Source organism: Hirundo rustica, chromosome 9, assembly GCF_015227805.2.
Source record: "Hirundo rustica isolate bHirRus1 chromosome 9, bHirRus1.pri.v3, whole genome shotgun sequence".
NCBI classification, from domain to species: domain Eukaryota; kingdom Metazoa; phylum Chordata; class Aves; order Passeriformes; family Hirundinidae; genus Hirundo; species Hirundo rustica.
The window spans coordinates 14,572,866-14,598,036 of record NC_053458.1 but is presented as its reverse complement, the minus strand read 5'-3'; the positions used below and the strand labels follow the sequence as shown (position 1 = coordinate 14,598,036).

Here is a 25,171-nt window from a genome sequence, read left to right as displayed (position 1 = left end):
AAAGTAGTATTTTCTTTCTTCAGGATAAATTAGTGTCCTGACTGTCTTCAGACCTTTATTTGGGATGCCTTCAAAATTACTTCATATGGTAAGAGTATTGCTTTTTCCAGTAAGGAAAAGAAAGGTGCAACAGCCAAATTACACAGTGTGGTTTGGGAAATTCACCTTTTCATTTTCCTGAGAATAGCCTTATCAGGCTTTGTGTAACAAAAAAAAAAAAATTAACCGAAACAGCAAACAGCCCTTCCCAAAATCAAACAGATTCTTGGTCTTTTTTATTAGTAAATTAGTAGTCAGAGTTAAGTTGTTTTTTAAGTGCAGATACTTAATGAGAAATTAATTTACTCAGCCTTCTCATATAAGATGATCCTATTTCTATAAGAGAAGTAACTGCAACTTAATTTGCAGTAGATACTTTGAGAGACAAATAAATCTAAATGAGGTGAAATGATACAAATTAAATAGCTCTTTTTCTGGGTTCAGTAATATCTTGCATGAATCTAGTTCAGATAGTTGACACTTCAATCACGTATGTGCATTGGATTTAATAGAATTTAAAAATTGCTTTCTTAAAAATCAGTGTTAGTTCTTTTCTATGGTAATGTTCTTTTTTGGCCTGTTCAGAGTAGCATGTAAGCGTTGTTTCAGAAGAAGTTGTTGCAGAAAACTTGTTGGAGTAGGCACTGGCAGAATATTTAGGTGCCTGGAAAATATAATCTGGTTGGCTTTAAGAGCTTTGCAAAACCCACTGTTTTCAGTAGAGAAAATCCATGGAGCTGGAGTACGGAACTGTACCAGACTGGATCCTGTCACTTTCCTGTTGTAAAACTGCCACATCATACAGGCATGGATGCAGAATCAATTGTAGAATTTTGTTTTCTCTATCAGTAGTACTGGTGTAGATCATGCTTCAGTTACTGAGAAAGCGAAAAATACCAAAAGGATTTTTATGCCAATTCTAACATCAAGGGGCTTCTTAACTGTCTGTGGTGGCACTGGCTGGGGCACATGAGAATAATGGCATGTTTGTCACTTAATTCTTGTGGACCACAGGGAAGAAAATCTGCTAAACAAGTATGAGAGGTTCTCCTCTACTAAATGCCATTGTTTTATGGCGGTGAACACTTCTTTTGCTTTAACTGATTTAATTCAGTTGCTTTCCAGAAGGCTGGATGATGTTAGTCATTTTGGATCACTTCCCTGTCTCAATATCAGCTGGCAGAAATGAGAGTTATTTCCTTGGACTACTTAGCTCTGTGCTCAAAGAGAATTTTCTTTTGTAGTCTATTGTTTTTAAATAACTGTGGGTTAGATCACATCAGTAGGTTGCAGTAGTCACAGTAATAGATTTAGGAAGGTGAAGCTTCTTGTCTTGGTATGTGCGAATAAGCCAACAGGCTTTTGGAAAATTATCCTGGAATTCAAAAAGTAGTAGAAATATAATGGAACCACATTTTTTAGATGTAGCATTTAGATTAGTTCTTTCTTTATCTTTCAAAGTGCCTATTAGATACACGCTTTGTCAGTTACTTTAAGATTATTTTAAAACCCCTATTATTGAAATACATTGAAGGCAGTCTCAAGTATTGATCTGTTAATATTTTCCATAGTTTGTCATGCTCTCTTGCTTGGACACTTCCTTCTGCATTATCATTAGTGAATAACTTAATGTAAAACCAAGAGAACTTAGAGTCTTTGCTATCTGCTTTTCACACATAGTTCAATTCCTTTAAAAAGGCACTGCTGCTGATGTGGTGCATGGATCAATTCTTTTTATCGTATTATGACCTCGATTCAAAAATTCTACTTCCCCTTGCCAAACAAGTGTACTAGAATTAGCATTTCAAGCATTATTTCCTCCTTCGCATTTTCTGCAAATGTTGAAAAGTGATGTGCTTTATTTATGATTCTCTAGTCTTACTTTAGGAAGCATTTTCTTATCGCATTTGTGGAGTAGACAATATACATGAGACAGGAATTAAGGTTACAAATCCTTTGGCTGAACTTGTGGCCTTGGCATGAGTTGGAACAGACCCCAAGCTGGCTTTAACCTATGCCAGAAGATTGACAGTAGAATTCATTACTCCTCTGTAGCTTGCAGCGGCTGGCACAAAAGCAGCCCTGCCAGCTTTACAAAAGCAGGGAGCCAGCTTACAATAGTCATTCTTCACTGCACAACTGTAGTCAGGCACTGGTGACTTTGTGCTGTTCGAGGGGAAATAGAATTTGGTCTGCAGTCGGTTTCTTAAACTCACCACTCCTGTGTATTAATACTTGCTGCTGTTTTTTCCCCAGTGTTTGACTTGGGTTTGTGAGGTTTTTTAAGTTAAAACGTCTTGCTTTTCTTACTGAATATTTCCTTATATTTTCCTGCAGGTCATTTCAGGCTTCCTAGTATGTTACTGCAGCCGTTTCAGTGTCAATTTTCACATGCTCCTTCTTTATATCTGAACATCAGTCTGTCTGCTGACAAAAGCGATGCAGAGCAGCAGATGCCAGGTTACGCAGCTTTTACTGTAAAACACAGTCACTTTCCTTCCTAACTGCTTAGATTCTTCATTAAAATCCTCTGTTACACAACAGAGATGGAAAGCAAAAAACTACTCATTGCTGAGTGTAGTAAATGTGTATGGTCAGAATCTGTAGCATGCATAGCTAAATGTTTGTGATGTCTGACTACAATTACTTGACCTTTCAAAAGATTTTTGGGATGATTTAAAAAAAACCCCAGAGTTTGTCCATTTTACTATCTTGTGCAATCTTTTTTTTCTTGAAAGGGATTCCTTTATGAACCAGTAGACGCCTGGTTTTTTTAAAGTAACAATCCAGTGTTTTGTAATCCATGCTGAATTCTTTTGGATGAACTGTTTTATAATTAATGGTGTTGCTTTAGGGTTTCTAGAGTGTCCCAGCTAGAGAGTTGCTGACTGAGACATTTATTGCACAAAGATTTATTTGAAATCATAACCTCCACTCCAAAATTCTGCTGTCTATAGTGCAGCAAGTTTAATCCAGACAACTTGCAGAGAAGGAATATGTAAAGAGGTAGAGGATGAGAGAACAATAAGTGTTACAGTTGGCTTCAGCCAGTATTTTGACCTGTCCAGTCATGTAGTGGTGTTCTGTAAGCACCACAGGCAGATCTGAAGACCCTCAGACACTTCATGCTTGCAAAGCAGGTAGGCAGATCCCAAATTCTAAACCAGAAAAACTGTACACAGGTTCCTCTTTCTCATCACAGGATCATTAAAGCGCAGGAACAGCATACCCAGCACATGCATGGGCAAATTTTCTATCCTCTCTTAGAATGTGCAGCTAGAAAAGATTGTTTGAAGAACAAATCTTGCAGTTTGCTCCAGCCTGCCATTTCTGCTGTAGAACAGGGGAACTGCTGTATGTATGTACCTATGTAACATATGTATAGTATGGAAAAAGTCTTCATGGAAGTTCATCTGCTGTGTAGCATGCACATATAAGGCAGACTTGAAGGCAGGAAAACAGGCTATGAAATTCAAGAAAATGCTATAGTTGGAAAAACCGTATTGAATAATCTGTAGGCCCTTGGCTGAGGCAAAGAGTTGGTGAAAATGAGCTGTAGGACCAAAGTGATGCTCCATTGTGGGGCTTAATTCAACTCTGTGGGTTGCTGTTAAAATATTTTTCTGAAGGAAAAAGAGTATTTGCTGCTGGTTTCTTGGAAGAAAAAAAAAAAAAGAGATGCTGACTTAAAGTTAGCATAGTTCCTTAATTTCAGAGGCCAGGGGCATGGGAAGGCTGAAAAGGCCTCTGGAAGCGAAGATGGAGACTCTGCCCTGGGTAGCTGAAGTGATAGGCTGAACTTGGAATCTGCAGCACTGAAAACATGGCAGCATAGCCATCAGTGTTTTTAAAGAGACAGGGGAGAGGTCAACTTCATGTTCTTGTCAGGAAGGAGGAAAAACTGTTACTTCCTCCTGATCCTGCCAAAAGGGAATCCCTCTTTTTTTTCTCTCTTTTGAGGGAAGTGAGCTAGGGCTGATTGTTTCAAGGCTGCCAAATAGGGAATTGACCTTCCTGCTTGTTTCCCAAGAGAATAATTTGTTTTCTTTACTTCATAGCTTTTCCTTTTCATTGTAAAGCATTGGTAACCTGTTACCTTAATGGAATGTTTATGGTACTGATTCCCATGGAAATAAGTATAACATTTGTGAATATGTTTTCACCATTCTGTACAGAGTGGTAAAGGTATTTGGACACTCCATATGAGCTAAATTTGGGAGTTAATACTTGCTATTCAGGCATTCAAAATTAGAGAAAGATCAATTCTTCCTGAAGTGGAGGTTCATTAGATTAACCCAAGCATAATAACGAAAGTATTGTCAATTTACAGTGATTGATTTCTCATCAGTTTATTTGATTATTTTAGCAGTGTACTGGTTGCTTACATTCGTTTGTCAAATGAGATTTGATGTATTAGTTTCCTGAACTTGATGTGTCAAGTGTTTTTCATTTAATTGCATCCTTTGATACTCCTTGGTACAACTTGTACCTCTAAAATTATTTGCAGATAGGTTTCATGGGGCTCTGTATCAGTATGCCATCATTAAAGTACATTCACAACATTGGCTTCTTCCCCGTGACCATGCCAATATTGTATTAGTGGTACAAGTTTCATATTTTGACTTCTGTGTTTCTGGGAAACCATGCACAGCTTTTACTGGTACTAAACATGCCACTGATACCTTTTCAGTTTTTGAAACTTGAAGCATTCATCTGCAGTAGCCAGCTCTGTCTTATTAATCAGAACATTTCCCTTGTGAAATTTCATACTCACATTAAGTCTTCTGGCTACCATTAACTCCGGCTGTTTGTTTCTTTATCTAAGTCATATAGTGGCCTTACATGATTGTGGTTTACATTTTTTTCATATGTCAATTCTATAATATTTAAAGAGTTGTAAACCTTGAGCTTTTGAGCAGTTTGTGGAGCTGCCTGACTTCACAAAGTAAATAAATTCCCATGTGTGTAAAGAACTATTGCCATGATGCACTTGAATTATAACAACTTTACTTGCTGCTGGATTTTTGTTCCTTTTTTTCATTATGTCTTATGAGATGGGGAAAGTATTTGCATTCTTGAAATTCAGTATCACTTTATTTCTGTATTCTTTGCACCAAATTCTGCCAAATGCAAGAAACTGACATTTGCTGGTTTCACATTTTCCTTTTGTTTTGTTGTACTTTGTTTTATAACTAAAAGATGCAGAATGTTCTGTACTTCAGTTAAGCTTTAGATGATTATTGTGATCCTGAATCCTTTTACCACATCACTCTTAAAGCTCAGTGCACTAAATTGTTGAAGCAGTTGCCTTATCTGCTTTATGGGTTTTGCCATCAATTGATATATTTTTCCATTACTGCCATTTAATAGCTTTTACTGTGCTTTTTGTCTTTGTGCAATTGCCTTGTTCTCAAGAGGCTTAAACGAGCACAGCCTTTGTGCTTCTATGGTGACATACTTGTACTCTTACTTTGCTTCTCTCTCCTTTCCATTAACTGTTTTGTATGTTTGCTAGGGTAGAAGTGAACAAACCCAACGAGTTTTTTTGGACATCTACTATTGTCTCAAGTGATTTAGGTGACAGCTGCTGTTCCTGTTCTCTTCACCTGGGTATTACATTTTTTTTTCTTCCAGGATGTTAAACTCCCTGAAATGTTTGTTGTAAGAGGGGGGGTTGTGAGTTCAGTTTTTCTTCTCCCCATTTTACATTTGACTTTTCAACAGTTCTTAGACATCTCTAGTGGCAGAGCCTCTTGCAGCCCATGAAAGAGAGGAGACCTTGGATTGTTACAGCTTGTCTTAACATGGTCGTTGTTTGAGGATGAACTATGACTGAAATATTGCAAGGAAAAGGAACTGCTTCATAGTTTTCTTATTAATTGTCTGTGCCTTTATGTACTCTGTGAATATAGGTGTAGTTGGGACACGATGATGATGTCCAAGATGCTTTTCTGCTATGCTGGCAACTTTTCTTCCTGTACTTTTTTAGTTGGTTCCTAGCAGGACTTGTGGTTCAAATGGTTGGTAAGAGAAGGTTTCTTGTTCTATTTTTTTTTTTTTTTTTTTTGGTTTGGTTTTGGTTTTGGTTTTTTGGGGTTTGTTTTGTTTTGTTTTGTTTCCCACCCCCCCAGAAAAAGCATGTTTTTGATGGAAGTGTTACTTAAGATAGGGATTTGATTTGAAAAGGGTTTGGCCAGGCATCTGGTCTGTACTGGAATTGAGTAAATTATGCAGATATCAGTAGTGTGGAGGAGAAGTTAATGAACATCTCTTGAGGCAAATTATGGAGGTCCTAGACCAGGAGAAGAAATGTAACCAATAGTGGAAGAGGGAGCAAGCAGGTTTTAAATACTTTTGTAAACTGTAGTATATATTTTTATTCATATTAAACTATCAACTTGAACTAGGTTTCCATTCTCTTTCCTTAGAAGAGTGTTCAGGCAGAGTATTCCTTCATACTGTTTTGCTGTTGATAAGAGTTAGTTATCAAGGAAGTGTGATAGCAAGTCTTGGGGTGTTTGGCTTGTTTGTTTGTTTCTAAGATCTCTGCTGTTTTGCTCATTGAGTTTTCTCATTTTGTCATGTATCTGGACTAAGCAAATTCACTGGTTTAGGTTTTTGAGAATGTCACAATTCTAGTGACAAAATTAAATATACTGTGCATTATTTCAATATATTGTATTTGTTTTCTGCCATACAATTTTCCTTTCATACCTAATTCAAGAGAGCATTTTTCTCTACTTCCATGTTCACCAAATCATAACCACACGAAGAGGTTATTCACCACTTAGGAATGAAAGTCCATCTGTTAGTTATTATCTTTGCTGTACTGCAGCACTTCAGAATGAGTGCTTGGGAGAGACTTTAAATGCTGTACCCTGTCTTTGCCCCCTTCTAGGCATATGCAGATACCTAGGAAATGCTACCCTCTTTGGTCTGGTGAAAAAAAATCCTTTTTTCTTCCCATATGTTAGCGTAAGCTCAGTTGTGGATTTTTAGGACTAGGCCCAAAATAGATAGCGTGATTTATTGCAGCTGAGTTATGCCAAGTAAATAACCTCGATGTTTCCACTCAGTTCTAGGAAGAAAAGTCATCTTTGTGTAAAATATGTGCAAGCAGTTTAGTTGATCACTCTTACAGGGAAATCATGAATGCCGTTACCCAAATCCACGTTTTGGTAATATTTACAATTATTTAGATAGCTAAAACTTGTTTGTTCTCTTTTCAGTGTCTAGAAGACCAAACTAAAGAAATAACATGGCTGCAATTTATCTTTAATTCCAGATTGCAGATTTTTTTTTTTTTTTCATTATTATTAAATAATAAAAAGTTCCTGTAGATGACATTCAGGAAAACCTGATCAGCAGGGAATTTCCTGCTGTCTGAATTCATGGAGACAAGTTACGCCACTGCAGTGATAGCCACGGGCTCCATTTGGGGGAACTTGTTGTGATGCAGTGACCTAATGTGGCATTCCTGCCTGTGGGAGACAGATTAGGAGACTGAATTGTTGAATTCCTGGAAGGTGGTGGAATAACTATAGATAGTGGAACTAGCCTTTGCAGAAACTCACAGATGCTATCAAAAGTGCAGAGCCAGATTAATTGCAGTAGTTTGTGAAAGGTAAGGACTCTTCGTAGGGCAAATACAACAGTGGGATTGCTGAATCTTGCTAAATTTTCTAATTGTCACAATTTTTGTAGGCTTTTAAACTGCCTTCTAGTGGGCAAATTCTACTTAATTTTGGTTCTTCAAAAAGCAGTTACTGTTATTTCATTCCAGCTAAAATCAAAAGCGGTCGTCTGCTAAGATCATCCCTTTGTGGTCCTTACAAATGGAGTCATTTCTAATTAAGAAAAAATCCAGGCCTGTTTGTTCCTTTGCGACATGGGCATAAAGGTTTGCTTGGGGCAAGAAAAATAATCGGAAAAGTGTATTATTAGAGGGTGGGTGTTGTTCAGGGAAGCTGGGGGAACATAAGGAAGGGAAAGAGAAAATCTGTGGAAAATAAATACCGGGAAGGAAAAAAGATGGAGGGGGAACATGCAAAGAGAAGTCTTGCTGGATGCAGGGATCAGGAAGCCATAGTGCAGACAACTTGCATGAACAGGACAGAGGGAGGGGTTTAAAAGCAGTTGCCAGAAAAGATGTGAAGATGGATATTAGGGGAGTGATTTTTGTTGGCATGGTCAGTTAGTTTGGAGCCAGGCTTATCTCAAATCCACCCTGGCATGAAGGGCTGAAGGAGCTCATTTAGGATGACAGCCTCAGTTTAGTTGCTTCCTGCAGGTGGTCCTGGAGCATGAAAGAGTCCAGGTGAAAGGACAGACTTACACTGGTGGTTCTTCATTTCACTGCGTTGTCAGTTGAAGCGCACAGTGAAGGATGTGTTTGAAGAAGGTTACAGCCCCTTAAGCGTTCTTTTCATGCAGGCTGTGCATTCCCAATGATACAAAACTAGTGGGTAAAAGTGGTGATAAAAGGATATCTGGTAATATCTCATTGTGATGTTCTTCGTGTTCTGTCTCCTGCTTGTGGTGAGACCAATTTGCTGCACATACATGGATGGGCCTACTATGCCAGTGTTACTGTACATCCTCAGCTCATCCTGGTGAATAATCACTGCAGGAAGAAACAAGACTTATTAAAAAAAAACAAAAACAAAAAAACCCTCAAAACTTCTGGTTAAACGCTACAGGGCAGTCTTCTTTTCCCCACAGGTGTCTGTTGTTCACCCTCTGATCCTCTAATGTATGACTTTGTTCTAGTTCTGGGATGAAATTGGGAAGATTTTTATCATGACCTGTTCTTTCTGAGATAACCTGAAAAATCAGTCTTGATCAGGAGCTGTTCTTTAATAGACTTTGCATTTGATGTGAGGAGTAGTAGATTTCTTTTGAGATCTCTTAAGCATGCACAGTCAGGGAAGAGCCTGACAGTTGGATTAGCAGAAAACCTCAACTTGCACTTGTGTATGAAGTAGAAAATGTGGTAGACTGAGGTCTTTTGGATAATATATACAGTAACAGACAAGTTTAAATAAGAGAAGCGTTAAGCTCCTTAGTCTTTATGAAGTGTATGACCCACATTATAGACTAAAAATCCTGTCACTGTCAGCCAATAAAATTTACTTTACCAAAGAATAGATAAAGCTCTGACTCAGTGATCTAACACTTCAGTAATTTACTATCATAAAATAGTTTTAAGTACAAATGTTTTATCTTATGCCAAGGTGGACGTTAAAGATGTTTTGTCTAAAACATGAGATAATGGAAAGTGTATTGTGGCATGTGAATTACTTTAGCCTCTTGGTGGTAAATGTTTGCTTAACCAGAAAGGAATGTGTTGAGGTCCTTGCCAAAGGAAAGGTATTGCCATACTTTGCATTTAGAGTACTGTAAATAAAGCAGTAAATATGTTTCTGTCCGTGTGTGTTAATCCACAACTTATGAATGCATTCATTCAATAAGACATGTAATATACTGTTATCCCTTTTAAAGGGTTTCAGTAAGAAGAGATTGTAATTACTTTGGCTTGGGAGAAACATGAAACCAAATATTTTCATGATGATTTGAAGTTGAATATGAGAGAATTTTTTCTCAAACTAAATTTCCCTTAAATCCAAGGAACTCAATTCCTGGTTTACCTCCAATATTCTTCTTGTGTGCTGACTCCCAGTGTACTGCTTTTAATCACACATTATTGTAAATCATAAAGTGTATAATTTCCTTCACCTATCCTGTGCTGGTTTTGGCAAAAGAAAACACAGTTGTACCATACGTTAATGATCAGAGGCGGTAGAGCAGCTATGGGAAATGCCCCACGTACTGCCTACAGTATATTTGGGGTTTGAACTTCATTTGCCCTTAGCTGATACAATAGCTTAGTGACAATTTAATAATGCTGCTTACAGAAAGAATTGCATAACTCAGATTGCAGCGTAGTAATATCAGAGCATCCTTTGGATGCTTCAGTTAAGGCAAGTGAAAGCAACAAGCTCCCTTTTTCAGAAGCCTTCAAAATACCCCTTCCTTTTCCACAAAATCCCATGTCCAAGTTTCTAGTTAAAGAGCTGGGAGAGGATATTACAGTTTGAGAGAGTAATTGCGGAGAGGATGCTCAGTTTACTTTTCATTACTGTGGTATCGTTTGTTCTGTACCTGGTTTCATCTCTGGGGTGAAGAGGAGCCCTTTCCTGGGAAGGGACTGCACACCGCGGTCCTGTGCCTCTGGAGCACACACAGGTGTGGGGATTTCTGCAGGGAGCTTCTCACTGATGGTGCTGTGAGCAGAGATCTGCTCTTGCATAGCGGGTGTTGCACCAGCTTTGAGAAATTATTGCTGCAATGCTGCTGTATCAGAACAAGGATATCTATCTCTCCTGCAAAAACACAGCTCTAAATGCTCCAGTGTACCTGTGCTTCAGTAGTTGTTCAGGTGGCGTTTTTATTTCATCTTCCTAGGGCTTCACTGGTAATTCATAAGCAAACATAAATAAGGTACACTACTAACCAAGTGAATGAAACCTGTAGTGTTAAAGCCCCATGAGTAAAGTATTAAATGCTGTTTTTAATTTAGAATCAGATTTTGATAAATGTATCCATTTTTATAGCCCTGTGTCCTTATCTGATTTGCTAAAGATATTCATCATGACATAATGAAACATTTCAACCATTAGAGAAATTTGACTTTCATTCTCCTTTTGTTCTTTATGCTTAGATATTAGGAGGGTTTAAAAAAAATTATGTAGTTGGAGAACAAGACTGGATACGTAATTTGACTTTAAAGGTAGTTCTTCTGGACATGGTTATCACCTGAAAATCATGTGAAATGCCAGAAAGCCTTTTACTTTCTTTTTTTCCCCCACAGCAAATGTGCATTATGTCCTTGCTAGTATTAAAATCCAAAGTAAATTTCCTGTTATTTTTAAGGTACAATGAACTGGATGCCAGTAGAAGCCTTCTAGACAATCTGAAAGGCAAAGTAATAATTGAGTATCCAACATTATTTGTGGTCTTGAAAACAATGAAGAATGATATGGTGGTCCTTGGCCAAGGTGAGCATGTATTTATTTCCTGTTATGTTATACTTGGATATTTTAGTTATATAAGCAGTAGTTAAGGATATTGCCAGGAATGAGCAATATGTCTCGTGTTTCCTTCTGAAGCTAAAGGATTGCAATAGAAAAAGCTGTTATGAATGCTCTTGTCTTAAAACTGCTGGCTGATGGCCTAAGTCCATGAACTGGATTGGATGTGTTTTTTCTAACTTTGTTTACTGGTGTTTTACTGGGGTTTTCAGCCACTAAGGTGAAACAACTATTCAGACTTGTGCTAATTCTTTTTTTTTGTGGCAAAGTTTGACAGAGTTGATTATTTCTGAAGAGTCAGGCTGTCTGGGGAAGTTGAGTTTTAAGTAAACCTGATAATCATGCAAAGGAATCATTCTCCATTATTTTCTAGCATAGCTTCTAACATTGGACAAATAATTCTGAGTTGTGAGATAGTTTTTAGAAATCATAATGGCAAAGTCACTTTTTGGGTGGGGTAAAAGCACGATGCTATCTTTTAAAAATTACTTTATTGAGGGAAGACTTTCATCTAGGAGTTAACTAGGAAGAGAATCCAGATCTAGCAGGAATTTGCTTTTACTTTTTAAGTTAATTTCCATTTTTCTCCCCAGTTATAAAGGCTTCATGTCCCAGCATCTGTTTCTGAAGCTAAAAGATATTTCAGCTGTTGAAATAGGGAATCAGTTCTCATCTCCTAGTCCCTCACCTAATCACCTTCGTTATCATATCCCATAATTTTCAGTGTCCAGCCAGTCTCTAATTCTCACAGATTTTTGCAGAAAAGCTTTGAGATGTATTTGCAGTTTCTATTTCCCTGCAGCAGCTCCGTCACGGCTCTATATGTGTATAATTTGACTGACAAAAAATGGGACTGAGAATATTGTACCAGTGATACTGGACCTCCATGGAGCTTGGCTGTTCTGGCTGGATTACCCTGAGTGATCCCAAAGTGAGAGCAATCTGCACCCTAAGACGGGACATGTAAAAATTCCTTGTGCTGTGCACTGCAGGGGCTCCTGGGAGTGAGACAGCACAGCAGGGGATGAGGTGGGGGTCAGCTCTGAGTACCTGGGCCCTGTGATCCACGCCCTGGGAGTGCACATACAGACACTGCCTACGTGAAGCTGCGTGCTTTTGAGCTTATCCGTTATTTCTTTGTCGGGAGCCTTGCTTTTCAGTATGCAGCTGTACCCCGATGAATTAGAGTTCAGGAGGGAATTACAATTGATTGACTCATGTACTTAATCTGTATAGGGTTGTCACTGTCTCCTCAGCTAATAGGGAGATTTTCCTATTAAGGATATAGATTTGAGTAAGTGTTGATTGAATGACGATATTTTGAGGTCATGCTGCTGCAGCACCCACCTGACTCTGGAAAAGGCAGAAGGGGAGGGGAAGAGAGAGTCAGTAATGGCTGGGAAGTGCCAACAGCTCTATCACAGGGCAGCAGTGCAAGTGTGTGTCTTGAGGACAGTAACCTTCCTCTGCTGCAGGAATCATTTGATGTGCAGTCGTCCCTGCAGGGGTCCTGAGAACACTAACAGCCATTTCAGGTTTTGAGAACCATTGGGTTTTGTTGTTGTTCTAACTGTTTCTATAGATTCCATAAAAATGAATTTAATAGCTGCCTGTTAAGGTGTCTTGGGTATGACATAGCAAAAGTTAGAGCGAATGGCAAAACCAGCATTATTTTCACAGCTTTTATCATAACTTATTGTCACCTTCTTGGTTAAGATGTTAATGATCAACTTTGACCTTGAGTTAGGTTGGCAACCTGTGTTCTTGATTATTTTTCTGTTCAGAGTAGAAGCCTGTGACAGTAATTTTAGATTCTTTGAGGGGAAAGCACGTATATAACATAAAAGTTGGAGGACTTTTTTGTTGCTGTTACTCTGCCTGAAGACAAAGTACCATTTTAGTTAGTGTGTCACAATCATTGTGCTTTTCTTTTGTATGTCGTCTTTACAAAATATAGGAAGAAAAAACCATTTTTCAGTTTGATTTAGCAGTTGCATTCACAGATAATTGCTAAGAGTGCAAATCTTATGTTAACCTCCAGACTGTCCGGGGAGATGTCTGTTGTAATCAGAGAAGTATTTTAGCTCCTTCCCATCTCCCAAGAAGTGACCTTTGTGCTCCAGCATCTTCTGTGTTTGTCGCAGTCCAGTTCCTTTGCCGTGTATGGCTCTGTGTATCGGTGGCCCACTCCTCCCATCCATCCATCCTGCTGATCCTGTTGCCACCAGTGCTGCCTCTCTGTCCCTCCTGGCACGCCCAGAGGGACGCTTGTGCTGTGGAGCCTGGCGCCTGACCTCCTCTGCATTCCAGGCAAGCAGCTGCCACGCTGATGGGGGACGTGTGGCACGGTGTCTGCTGAGCCTGGGGACTCAGGCGGCCACAGCCCTGCTGACCCTCTTTGCCTTGTTCTTCGAACAAGAGGCAAAGTCTTGCAGGAATTTAATTGCTGAAATAGTGTTTCCTTCCTGAGCAATCTCAGATCTATCCCTTCCCCAGGAAGCGCAGAGTGGAGTTTTCATAGCCACAGCAACACGCTCACGCTGGGAAAAGATCACCGTTCTCCCTGAGATTCAAGTAGTAACCCCCAAGGACTGGGGGGGATAGCTAGGGCTGGACACCTTCAAAGAGAAACTGCTAGGTCTTCATGAATATAAAGCCTACTTCTCCTATTTTTCTTTTCAGAAATGGCTGAAGTATTTTTCTGAAACTTTCAACTGCATAAGGAAAATAAAGATTGAGGAAGGAAACTACCACTGAAAAACGAAACTCAGAGTTTAAATTTTACATTTTAAGTAAACTGCAGACAGTTTTATGGTGAGAAGGATTGGGCAATCTTAATTTATAGGCAATGCTATCAGCAACATACAAATAACCTCTTTTTGAGTGAAGACAATGTATAATTCCTGTTAAATTTTACTGTAACAGACAAGTAAAATCTGTCTGTGGAGCATTGCTGTGAGTCAGAAGGTTGCCACATTCTTTTATGTGATGTTTTGATGCTTGACTTGCTTAACAGCAAAAACTACAGGTGCTCTGATTTCAGTATACAAGGTCAGTCATGGCTGAAGATAGCAGGGGATTATAGAAGCTTTCACAGGCCTTACTTTGTGCATTACTCAGTACATATCTGGCATATAAATGTTAATTGATTATACACTGGATTTAATATAGACAAAATGTGACCTCAGATGTTTCTGGGTGAAATGCTTCTATTTTCTTGAACAAATTCCTTGGAAGCTGTACAGGTGCACACTGTCCTATGTATTATCCATGTTTGCCAGCTGTAGAGCTTATCTTGACCAGACAGTAGCTATACTTCATCAGCTCCCTTTTGGTAACATTCTCTTAATGAAACCTCTGATACTAAATGCTCAAACACATCTTTAAATTCATAGATCAAATACCGAAAATAACAGTGAGAGCAGAGTGTGAATCATGGGCCTGCTTTGCTGTAATTTATTTTTGTGCTGCTTGAGTGTCACCAACCAAGTGGCATTTGATGACATCAGCACAAGGTGACCAGGGTCAGTGCTTGTTAAAGAAGGATTTGTGGGGTGTGAGGCTGAAGATCAGTTTTGGAGATGAGAGTTTCACTATGTGATCTCAGCAGAGCACAATAGCTGTGCCCTAAAGCACGAGTTATTGTGCACCTTGAACTTTACCAGCCTTAGCTTATGGACTTACATACCTTGTCACTATCTTTGGGATGCTGGAACATGTGGAAGAGGCACAAAGCTACATCATTGTAATTTTCCATTCCAGTTTCTGTACTTCCACATCTTAACTGAAATGCTAAGAAAAGTGTCAATTATTTATAATTTATTTAAGTTGTGATATATGCCTGTGACATCCCAGAAAATAACATTTAAAACAAGCCAAAAAAAAAAAAAATCAGTTCTCAGTAGTTCTAGAGTTTTGTGTGGGACAAATAGACTGAAAGACCAAGATTTAAAAGGAATTCTTAATATTATCCTGCTTTCTTTCAGCAGTGAGGTCCTATCCAGGGCTTTATCCTATGTCATAAAACTGGTTATGTCTTATGAAATAACTGTCATAAAGCAAAGAGGGTTTAAAAAAAAAAACAAACAAAACCACAAAAAACTGCTTCTGTTTGATGAACAAACAACATTACTGAAACTAATTGCTTGTTTGTTTTTTTGTGTTCTATATCCTCAGAAGGCAGTGAACCTGCAGAGAACTCAGACAGTGAAAGCTCATCCCTTTCATCAGTGGAAGAAGGGGAGATTCGGGACAGTTCATGACAGCTCTTTGAGAGAAGAGGATGGAATGAGCTTTTATTTTTTTAATTATTTAATTAAATTTTTTTAATACAACTAAGTTCCTAGAGGTTTGGCTTCACTTCCTTTACTAAAGGTAGCACTCTCAAAGTGCTTGACTATTTTTGGATTTAATAATGCGTATTTAGCAATGTAAGTAAAAAGATGGGGAATTGTGGTTCCAGGGAAAAAAAAAATCTAATTTAATTGCAGTTTTTAATTGCACCATTGTTTTTCCTTTTTCCCTAACCAGCTCAGTGCCAAATTTTTGGGTTTAAATACCTGATCACATATTTGTATTTATATGTGGATTTGAGTCTTAATACTTAAATTTAGTAGGAAAAAATATAGTTATTTCATTAGATCAATTTACTTTTACAGTATTTCTTTTTAACACTGTGCTGCTGAAAATGGTCTTATGTTAATTTTTATCTTCCCTGGTGACTTTTTGGGTGCTTGATACAATAGTTCTTCTTTTTGTCCTTACTTGGTTACCCTTTGTTTCATGTGTTAATGGACAGGTCAGACTGTGTTTTCAGGGTGGCACGTTGCAACGTGTTTAGTCTTCTCTCCAAATCTTCTAAATTATCATGAGTTTTTAAATCCATAGTAATGGATGCATAGACTGGCAGTAATGCAAATAACACTGGACTTCTAAAGAAGGCTTGTATTATGCATCTCATATTGCTAGTACCTACTGAAGTTAGGTATTGTAAATACTTACTTGCATATCAGCTAAATTTACCGACTTAAAAACAAATAAATCGTAAAGGAAAAAAATTTCCTCTCCTGTATTGTCTGCTGACAGCTGTTAACTTCTGAAAAGATTCCTAGATCACAGACACTTGGCCTGTGTCCAGGTCCCCTGTGCCTGTGGGGTCTGTTGGAGGATGAGGACAGCAGTGCCACAGATGGTGCAAGCCAGGTGAGCCCCTCTCCCCGCTGCACCCAGGGCAGTCTCAGGAATCAGCATCAGCCTTTTCCCAGCCAGCCTTTGTAAACGTTGGAAAGTCTTCAGAACATACTCACTGTAAACAGCTCTCTGAGGTTGCTGCTGCCTGAGTTCCCAGCCTCTGTCTCCTGCATGAGACGAGCACCTTTGTGTGTTGGCCTGGGCTGTGTGCTAAGTGGCCACCAAGGTGGTATTTCAGTTGTAAGTGTTCTGCCAGTGCTGATGTAGGTAGAACCACAGCAGAAGGCAGTGAAGGAACTTACAGAGGTAACAGGAGGCTGTGGGAGCAGTACAGGAGCGCGTTTAGGCTTCTGGACTTTGGCATTCAGGGCAGCAGGCAGCTCGGTCCTCACCTGTCACGCTGCATGGAGAGGATTTTTGAGACATTCAAAGTTTTAGAAGGGTTTTCTTTTTTCCTTGTAAAGAAATTGGAGTTAAAAAGTTGTTTGCCATGACAGCTCACTCCTGAAGTTTGGCCAGAGCATCAGACCTTTGTAGTCACATACTACTTTTTTCTCCCAGTGGTATCGTGTCCTTTCTCTTATGTGTTTTGCAACCTCTGGTGAAACAGGAAAGTTTTTCTTCTTGCCTGGCAGTAGCCACCTGTGCTCTATTTTCTTTCTTAGTCATTGTTGGTCCTCTGCCCACCTCTTGTTTCAACATTTGTTTTTTCAACCCTTTTTAAAGGACCAGGATTCCTAGCTATAGGTGCTGCTTTCATATTTTTTCAGTTCAGTGAAAGCAAATAAGCTTTTCCTGATCAGTGATTGCTGCACACTGACTTGGTAGCCACAAATTACTTTAGACCAGTCTTGAACTCAGTAATACCAATAAAATAGCTGAATAGCAAAACTGCCAGAGTTCATTTGCCAGCAGATGTTTCATCTGGAGTAAAAGCATGGCATTTCTGTTGGATTCAGAGCACAGTGAAAATGAGAGTGCTGCAAATAGTAGTGTTGATCTGCATGTGTGTGTGATTAGCCTTTGGCTGAGGAGCACAGATTTGTGATTTGCATTACTTTCCTGTGCTCTTGGGCATTTTCATTAATTGTATGAAAAGGTTTGCCTGTGGGGCTTTTTTCTTACGTAAATCTACTTTAAGCTTCCTTGTGTGTCAAACACAACATAATTTTTTTTTTAATGAAGATGCTGTTAAAACTGTCTTTCAGATTTACCTTAAAGAAGGCTTTAAAAAATTATTAAGGAGCATTCCTGTGGTGGTTACTAGAACTGAAATTTCCCAGACAAAGCTGGGAATAATCTCCCAAAATTCAGTCAAACTGAGAGTAAAAGGTAGCATTTGCTATTCATTCCTAGGTTACTGCTTACCTATTTTTACAGTTGTATTAGATTGAACAGAGGTGATTGATCAAATGCAAACCAAAATGCAATTCAAATATTTCATTCTGTTTTCCTAAGCTTTTTCAATTTTTCTTTTTAATAAGAAATCAAAATTCTTCATATTAGTTGTAATTCTTCATATTAATGAGGTTACTGATTTAATCAATGTTTCTGCACTGTTGTGCTAGGCAGATTTTTTTAACACTTTCATAGGCAGTTAAGGAAAGTTCTTAATTTCTTTCCGAGTGACTTAACCTGGAACAGGCATCTTGTAATAAACTGAAGAGAGAAAAAGCATCTTCTGTATTTTTAAAATTTCTGGTCAAGAACTAGAAATCTAAGACATGGATAAGAGGCTGCCTAGAAGGCTTCAGTTTTGTCCATTTTGAAAACATACTATTGTAGTCATATTACACACAGATCCCTACAGGACTGTGCCTTGATTCAGAACAGATCATGTCTGTGAATGAGAACCGTGTGATGTTGTTTTAATCTTCGTCATTCAACACCAGCTCGCACTGAGTGCTTGATTTTATGCCTACTATGCTTACCCATTTATTTTCCTCTATAAACTTTGTCACAGAAGGAGCAAGCTATTTCTGTGTAGTGTTGTTACAGCATTTCTTTTAATGTTTAGACTTTTCAGCGTGCTTGAGCTGAAGGACTGTCAGCTTACAAAGAGTAAAGGCTCTTGTCTTGAATGAACACACTACTTAAAAAAATTAAAAGCTTCATGATGTCATCCCTTTCACAAACCTTAAAGGACAAAAATAGAGCATAGCTAAGCACACAGCAATAACTGGGAGGTAGGACTGAGTCAGCCATGGGAGAGAACTTGTTTTTTTTCCTTTTTTGTATAACTTCCTGGGGGTATGAGGCATAATTGAGTTGTCATGGGTAAACAGCGTTGTACCCCCTGTCAGTGTAACAGCCCAGTTTTGAACGAACACATTTGAATTCTAAGTTTTGCTGCATTTGTCTTGGCATTAGGAATTGTTGATCCATAGAGGAAAAGAGGGTCATGCCACAGACTGTTTGCTGGCACTGGTCCTTAGAGGCATGCTGGAGCAGTTTTTGTTACTCCAGTCAACAGTGCAGTTTTACTCTGCACTAGAGGAAAACTTGGTGCAGAATGTGGACTCTGGTCTGAAGCAGTACATAGATTTCTAAGTTCATGGGGTGCTGATTGCAAGTGCCACCTATGTGTTGTGTATCAGCATAGCTGGGACTCAGTCCTTGCCCTGCCAGATATGGCTGTTCTCTGTTGACACCTGTAGGAGCTGAGAACGTATAGCACCGTGCAAGAGCAGGCTTTCCAAGTGTAAATACACAGCTGTGATGATGTAACTTCAGGCCCTGTTTAGTCACAAACATTTCATTCTGCTTGAAGTCCCGTACTCTTTTCCTGAAAACATTTATTCTTCTGCCCTCCAAAGGAAAAAATATCTTGAATTCATGTTTATGTTGTTGCTATGACATTCAGTTAAACTGTATGCAGATGCAGGTTCTGTTAATAAGAGAAAAAGAAATGAACTGTGTACTTCAGTGAACAAAGATTACACTGTGTTTGTATTAAATTGTTGCTATGGTAGTGCATATGGTTTTATTTTCTGGAAATCTGTGGTGAAATGGAAGGAAGTCACATGTATGCAAGACAAGAAATGGCAGCACAAATAACTCAAAAGAAATACTGAAACTGAAAGGGAAGTTACAGATGACATGTAAAACCAGGTAAAAAGAGGGATAGTTGTTCCACTGTCTGTCTGTGATTGGTAACAGAAGTGTGTTCTCACTGTGCCCCAGCAGCTTTGAGAGACCCATAGTACAGTGACTTTGCTCTAGTGATGCTTTTGTTGTGAGAGCTTCTTTCCCTCAATGGTTCTGTGCAATGTAGCTTTTTTGTTGTTGCTTTGGAGGCAAAGTTGCCCTGGCCTGGCCTGATTTCACCACCGCTGACTTTTCCTGCAGAAAAGCATTTTCAGGACGTCTTACTATAGTAGGGTTTTTGGCAGGAAAAATCAATAGGGTGATAAAATATGGAAAGCCACTAGAGCTTTGCCTACCTTTGGGGTAAGGGCAGGTCTTTGTGAACTAGTGATAAAAATGGTGAATTTAATTCCTTTTTGTTTGACTGTTGCAGTAGTCCTTGTATTTATCTAATCTCTTTGCGTGAGACTTTTTGCATCAGCTGCATCAGTACAGCTGTTCGTGTGGTTGCATGACAAATCAGAATGAGGTCAAAATAATCTGCCAGAGAAGGAAGACTAGAAATGAGAAGGGAGGGGCAGTCTTTTTTTAGAGAATAAATGACTGCACTGCAACCTGGCTGGTTCCTGCATCATTTCAGCTGGTGGAAAAGCAAAACTTTTTAAAATCGCCACCTTCTTCCCATCATCCCTGTTCTGTCTCAAGGAGAAGAAATGACTGTGAAAGCTGCTTTTGCCTTTCTATTCCTTGATTCCAGGTTCTCTTCTGGGTCTGTATTGTAGCTCCAGAACTTGTATGTTTTGCCAAGAGTGCCAATAGGGAGTAGAGCTGTGCTAAAGTGGGGTAAACATTAAGTCAATGGATGAGGTGTAGATACTAACAAAAAAGAATGGATGGGTGGCATTAAAAACTTGCCAAGAAGTCCCCATCACTTTAACACAGCCAGCAGGGGCAATCACGTCCTGGGGACATCAGGCCCAGCACTGGCAGCCGGAGAGGGGAGGGGAGGGGATTGTCCTGCTCTGCTCTGCGCTGGGGCAGCCTCACCTCGAGTGCCAGGGGCAGGTTTGGGTGCCACAGTAAAAGGAGGACATGAAACTAGTAGAGAGCGTCCAAAGGAGGGAAACAAAGATGGTGAAGGGCCTTGAGGGGAAGCCGTGTGAGGAGCAGCTGAGGGCCCTGGGTCTGTTCAGCCCGGAGGAGACTGAGGGCAGAGCTCACTGCAGTCACAGCTTCCTCCTGAGGGGAAGAGGAGCGGCAGGCACTGATCTCTGCTCAGTGACAGCACCCCAGGGAGTGGCCGAAAGCTGAGTCAGGGGAGGTTTAGGTTGGGTATCAGAAGTTTCTTCACCCAGAGGGTGTTTGGGCACTGGAGCAGCTCCCCAGGGCAGTGGAACAGCACCAGCCTGACAGAGTTCGAGATGTGTTCGGACGATGCTCTCCGGCACATGATGTGACTCTTGGGGTTTCCTGCACAGGGTCCAGAGATGGACTTGATGATCCTGTTGTGTCTTCCAGCTTGGCATTTCTGTGATCTAAATTCTCAGTGGTATCTCTTGACCTTTTTTCCCAATCTCTACTTTCAGCTGTGCTTGGGCATCCATCTTGATTTTAGTAGAATTGTTCCACTACAGTACAAATGCATGCCTCTGTAGAGAAAAATGCATTTTCTTTTTTCAAGTTCCTGATAGATTGCTGGTTTTACAGCCATGACATCTTGATTTTGTCAAGTCAATAGACTAAGTAGGAGTTGTTCTCAAACCTGGTTGGTTTGAGATGCTGAAGGAAATGAGTAATTTTAGAGAAACTGGTGTCTTTGACTTGGCTGAAATACTGGGCTTCTTTTGATCTGACCTTCAGTGGTCTCAAAAACCTGCTGATTGTTCCACTCACTTAACTGGAGTCCCTTCGTTCGGACTGAAACTGCCATTTGTCAGGAGGTGAAGTAGTTAATGTGTATGTCCCAGCTGGAATCCCATCTGGGCAAATGTGTTCACCCCACCTTTGAATTTCTTCTGACTAGAAGATTAAAACTTAAAAAAATAGTGTCACGTTTTCCTCCTGAATGGTTGTTACATTCCATCCCGTAAGTGGTTGTACTTCAAGACAGATGAAGTTGCTTATGTGAATGCTGCCTTGGGGTCTTTCAGGATCTTCTCCAATATAAATTGTGTACATAGAAGTCATAGCTGTGTAGTTTTATGGGGAGAATCATAGCATAGTGGATACCATCTATTCAGTTTCTTGGTGTTTGGTCAGCATGACTGACAGACGCTTATTCTATCATTCTGTTGGTTGGAGTCTTCTTTTTCAGGATTTGTATTTTCTAGACACCAAGTTTCACTGCAGTTCAAGGCAGTTAAATTGTCTATGCATTGGAGTGCATTTTCTAGATACCTCCAAAGCTAGTTTTATGTTTCTGCTTTCACTGTGACACCTCCCTGTTTCTGTGTGCTGTTTTGTTTGTGGCTGTGCAATATGCAGGAAAAAACTGAAGGTGAAAATGGGGACACATCTACATGAAAGAAACGGGCTTGAGGCAGAGCAGCTGGTAAAACTATACAGCCTTCCTTTGCTGCGTGCTGAGCACTTGGAGCCCTGCATCGAAATAGTTTCACTGGTTAAACAAGTGAGCTAAATTGTGCACATGCATTTCTGCAGAGTCAGCTCAGAAGGACAAGCATCTAGCAAGAGCAAGCTTCTGGTGTGACACATTTAACTGCTTCTGTGTAGGTAGGAAGGTTTGACTTGCAACCATGAGTGACTGCCCATGGGTGATTGCCCACTGCAGCCTTTTTTGTTCCAGTCCTCGAGATGTGTGAGGGATTCGTGCAGGTTCAGTGGACTGGAAATCCTCCTGCAGCAATGCCGGTGATCGCAGGGTCACTGCCTGTTCCTGCATAGCCCAGTGGCTGTGCACGAGTAGCAGGGAGATGGGACTGATCTGCCGTGGGCTCTGCAGTAACTGATGTGTGGATAGAGATTCTCACAGCCCCACGAGGGACCAGTAGTAGCTCAGTTGTTCCACTTGTCAGTGCTACATCAGCTTTTCTTCCACCTGCTGCTGCTTCAGCAGAGCGAGCTGGTGGCATCCCTCAAGGACTTAGCGTAGTCATGGAAGTCTGGCTGTGCGTTCCTGCTTTTGTTTTGTTTCCTGTCATGGAGCACTTATGGAAGCTGAAACTTTGTCTTCACTGTGTTGCATTCAATAGCAGGGAAGATTTTATGTGTAACCTTGGTATTTATTATAGTGCTTGCCACCATCAAGCCCTTGTAAATAAGCGGGTGGAATACAAGGCCACGCATTCCTTCGATCCTCAACGTGTAGTGTGAGAAACGCTCCTTGTGGCGGCAGCACCGGCTTCGGCCGAGCGCCCCGTCCCGTGCCGGTGTGACCGTGCCAGCGGCTGGGAAGGGGCACACGGGAGGGGACAGGCAGAATGGCTGGAGCAGGGCTGCTGTGGACGGGACAGTGCTGCAGCCTGCGCTGAAGGCTGAGGCAGTGCCGCTCTCCATCCTGCCGTGTCTGGACTCTGGGCTCTGCCCAGCTCCAGTGAGCTCCGCACGGTGCCGGTGGCTTTAGTTTCAGGGTTTGAATTCGTTCCAAATGCACAGCTTTTTGTCATGTACATTATTTATCGTGTTCCTAACTCCTCATCTCCTAGTATTCCTGTGGAAACAGGATATTTTAGTTTTTGACAAGAAATACAATTATAGTTGTGCTCATTACTTTACCTGTAAGCCCTGCTGCTTCACTTCATGGAACCTGAGCTTATAATCCTTTAAATACCCACAACTACTACTTGGGGGTTTATTTATTATTATTATTCTGCTGGAACAACAGAGGATGCAATGATAACACACCAAAAAATGACAGTGATTCTTTTTATAGTGTTGTAAAAGTAGTTTTGCCATGTAATTGTGAAATGCAAAATAGAGGACTATATAGATGATGACCAGTTGGTGTGGCAGCCCCACTTTGGAAGACTTGCAGGGTTTTTTAGTGGGATTCATTTTACTCTTTTTATATCAGGATAACTTCTTAGTATATTTTACTCTTACGTTTATCAGACCTGCCTCTGTAGCCCTTATTCTGCCAGCAGTGCATTTTTCTAGGGAGCAGGATGCAGAAGCGCCCTTAACATGGAACCACCAAAGCGCAGGTTGTAAGCCCCGGGGCCTGGCTAGAGCCACACTCCAGGCAGGAGTCAGCGGGGCTCTTTGTCCGTGACGTGTTACAGCTGCGCTCTCTGTGTACAGTTACACGGACGTGTGATTTCTGGGGAGCTGTTACTTACGTTCGTGTAAGATGGATGTCATTCAAGTGTGGGTGACAGTGGCGATGGCGAGGAATGTGCCTGCAGCTGCTGGGTGTCTGGGAGCAGTGTATTCTCCTCTTCTCCCGACAATAACCCAGTGTGTAAACCTGGTGGTTTCTCAGCGAGCAGCTGATGTAGTGAAGTGTTCAGTGCTAGATCTACATAGAAGCCAAACAAAAGTGCTTCCTTGCGTTTTGCTCTTCTGCTGTCAACAAATACTGTACAGACAAGTTTAGGTACAGCTGAGACTGGTGGCCAGGTGGTGAATTCCAAAACTCAACTTTTGAATGCCTTCAGGGAGAAAACTTGACTGAGCAGAAAAGAGGGAAGGCTATAATTTCTCAAACAAAACATTAGCTGCCACAGATAAGCTTCTGAGATATTTGGCTATTTATTTTATTGAGATATTTATGTCTAATTAATAAAAATTTGACCTCTAACCAATTCTGCTTGTAACTAATGGCGCTGGATGACACTTCTTCGCAATTCTAAAACCTCAAAATCAGTTTTTTATGAGCAGTTATCTTTCTAACTGAAGATTGTGGGAGAATATTTTGACAGAGAAATACCCACGCAAGGAGAAGAAAATAATACCCTGTTGCAGGTTTCCTGTCACTCTTACCTGTAGCACAGCTTTAGGCTAACCCGAAGTGTACAACGTTGGATGCTTTCTCAGATCCTGCTCTAATTCATTTCTTTAAATGTCATTTTTTTACTGCATGCCAGCGAGCTCCCCTGCTTTGCCAAATGTCATCTGCATCCCACAACGTGAAGTGTAATTGCGTATTTAAAAAGTGGGAAGGGGAAGTGAGGGAAAGAGTAGCTCCCTTGCTTTCTACTCTATGGGACAAGTACTTGAAATTCCTGACATTCTTCTCTTGTTAACAGTATGTTTACTTTTCATCACTGGGTTATTAGGATTAACAAAAGTCATTGCTTCAAGCTCATTTAATTTGAATTTAGTGAAAGCAGACTACCTCCTGGAGCCTGTAGGAAGCATTCCTCTGCCATAGAAATGTATTAATTTGCAAAAAGCAGCCACCAAAAAACGTGAGCCCTGATGACCATTTTCACCCCAATGTTCAACATCACCGTGCATGCACTGCATTCTAATGAAGTACCTTATGTTGCAAATTCCAGGACGGTTTGAATAATCTGACAGTCTAATTAACATTTCAGTCTATCAAAGATTTGCATTCAGTGCCAAGAAGCTCTTTCTATGTATACTTTCTAGAGCATGGGCTTGCAGACTGCAGCCACCCCTTCAAAACATCATTTATCCAAAGAATTAGACTTGGCTATTTAGTCCGTTTCAGCATCTGCAGTAGAACTTGCTTTAACTTTCAGAGAATCCAAACTTTTCAGAATTCAAAGTTTTCACAGAAACCTCTTGCATGTGCTGTATTTAAGACTGTTGCTTATCAGAATGCTCTACTAAGAGTAGTT

General features: G+C 40.2%; 1 protein-coding gene across 1 annotated transcript in view; it reads left to right on the top strand.

Moving 5' to 3' along the window:
* Window positions 1-15,463, top strand: part of ZNHIT6 (zinc finger HIT-type containing 6) — a 32,137-nt gene extending 16,674 nt beyond the window's left edge. The window contains exons 9-10 of the mRNA XM_040073069.1: window positions 10,972-11,096; window positions 15,306-15,463. Of these exons, the coding sequence (XP_039929003.1) occupies window positions 10,972-11,096; window positions 15,306-15,391 (211 nt within the window). The 3' untranslated portion in view covers window positions 15,392-15,463. The remainder of the gene's footprint in view (window positions 1-10,971; window positions 11,097-15,305) is intronic.
* The last annotated feature ends 9,708 nt before the right edge of the window (window positions 15,464-25,171 follow it).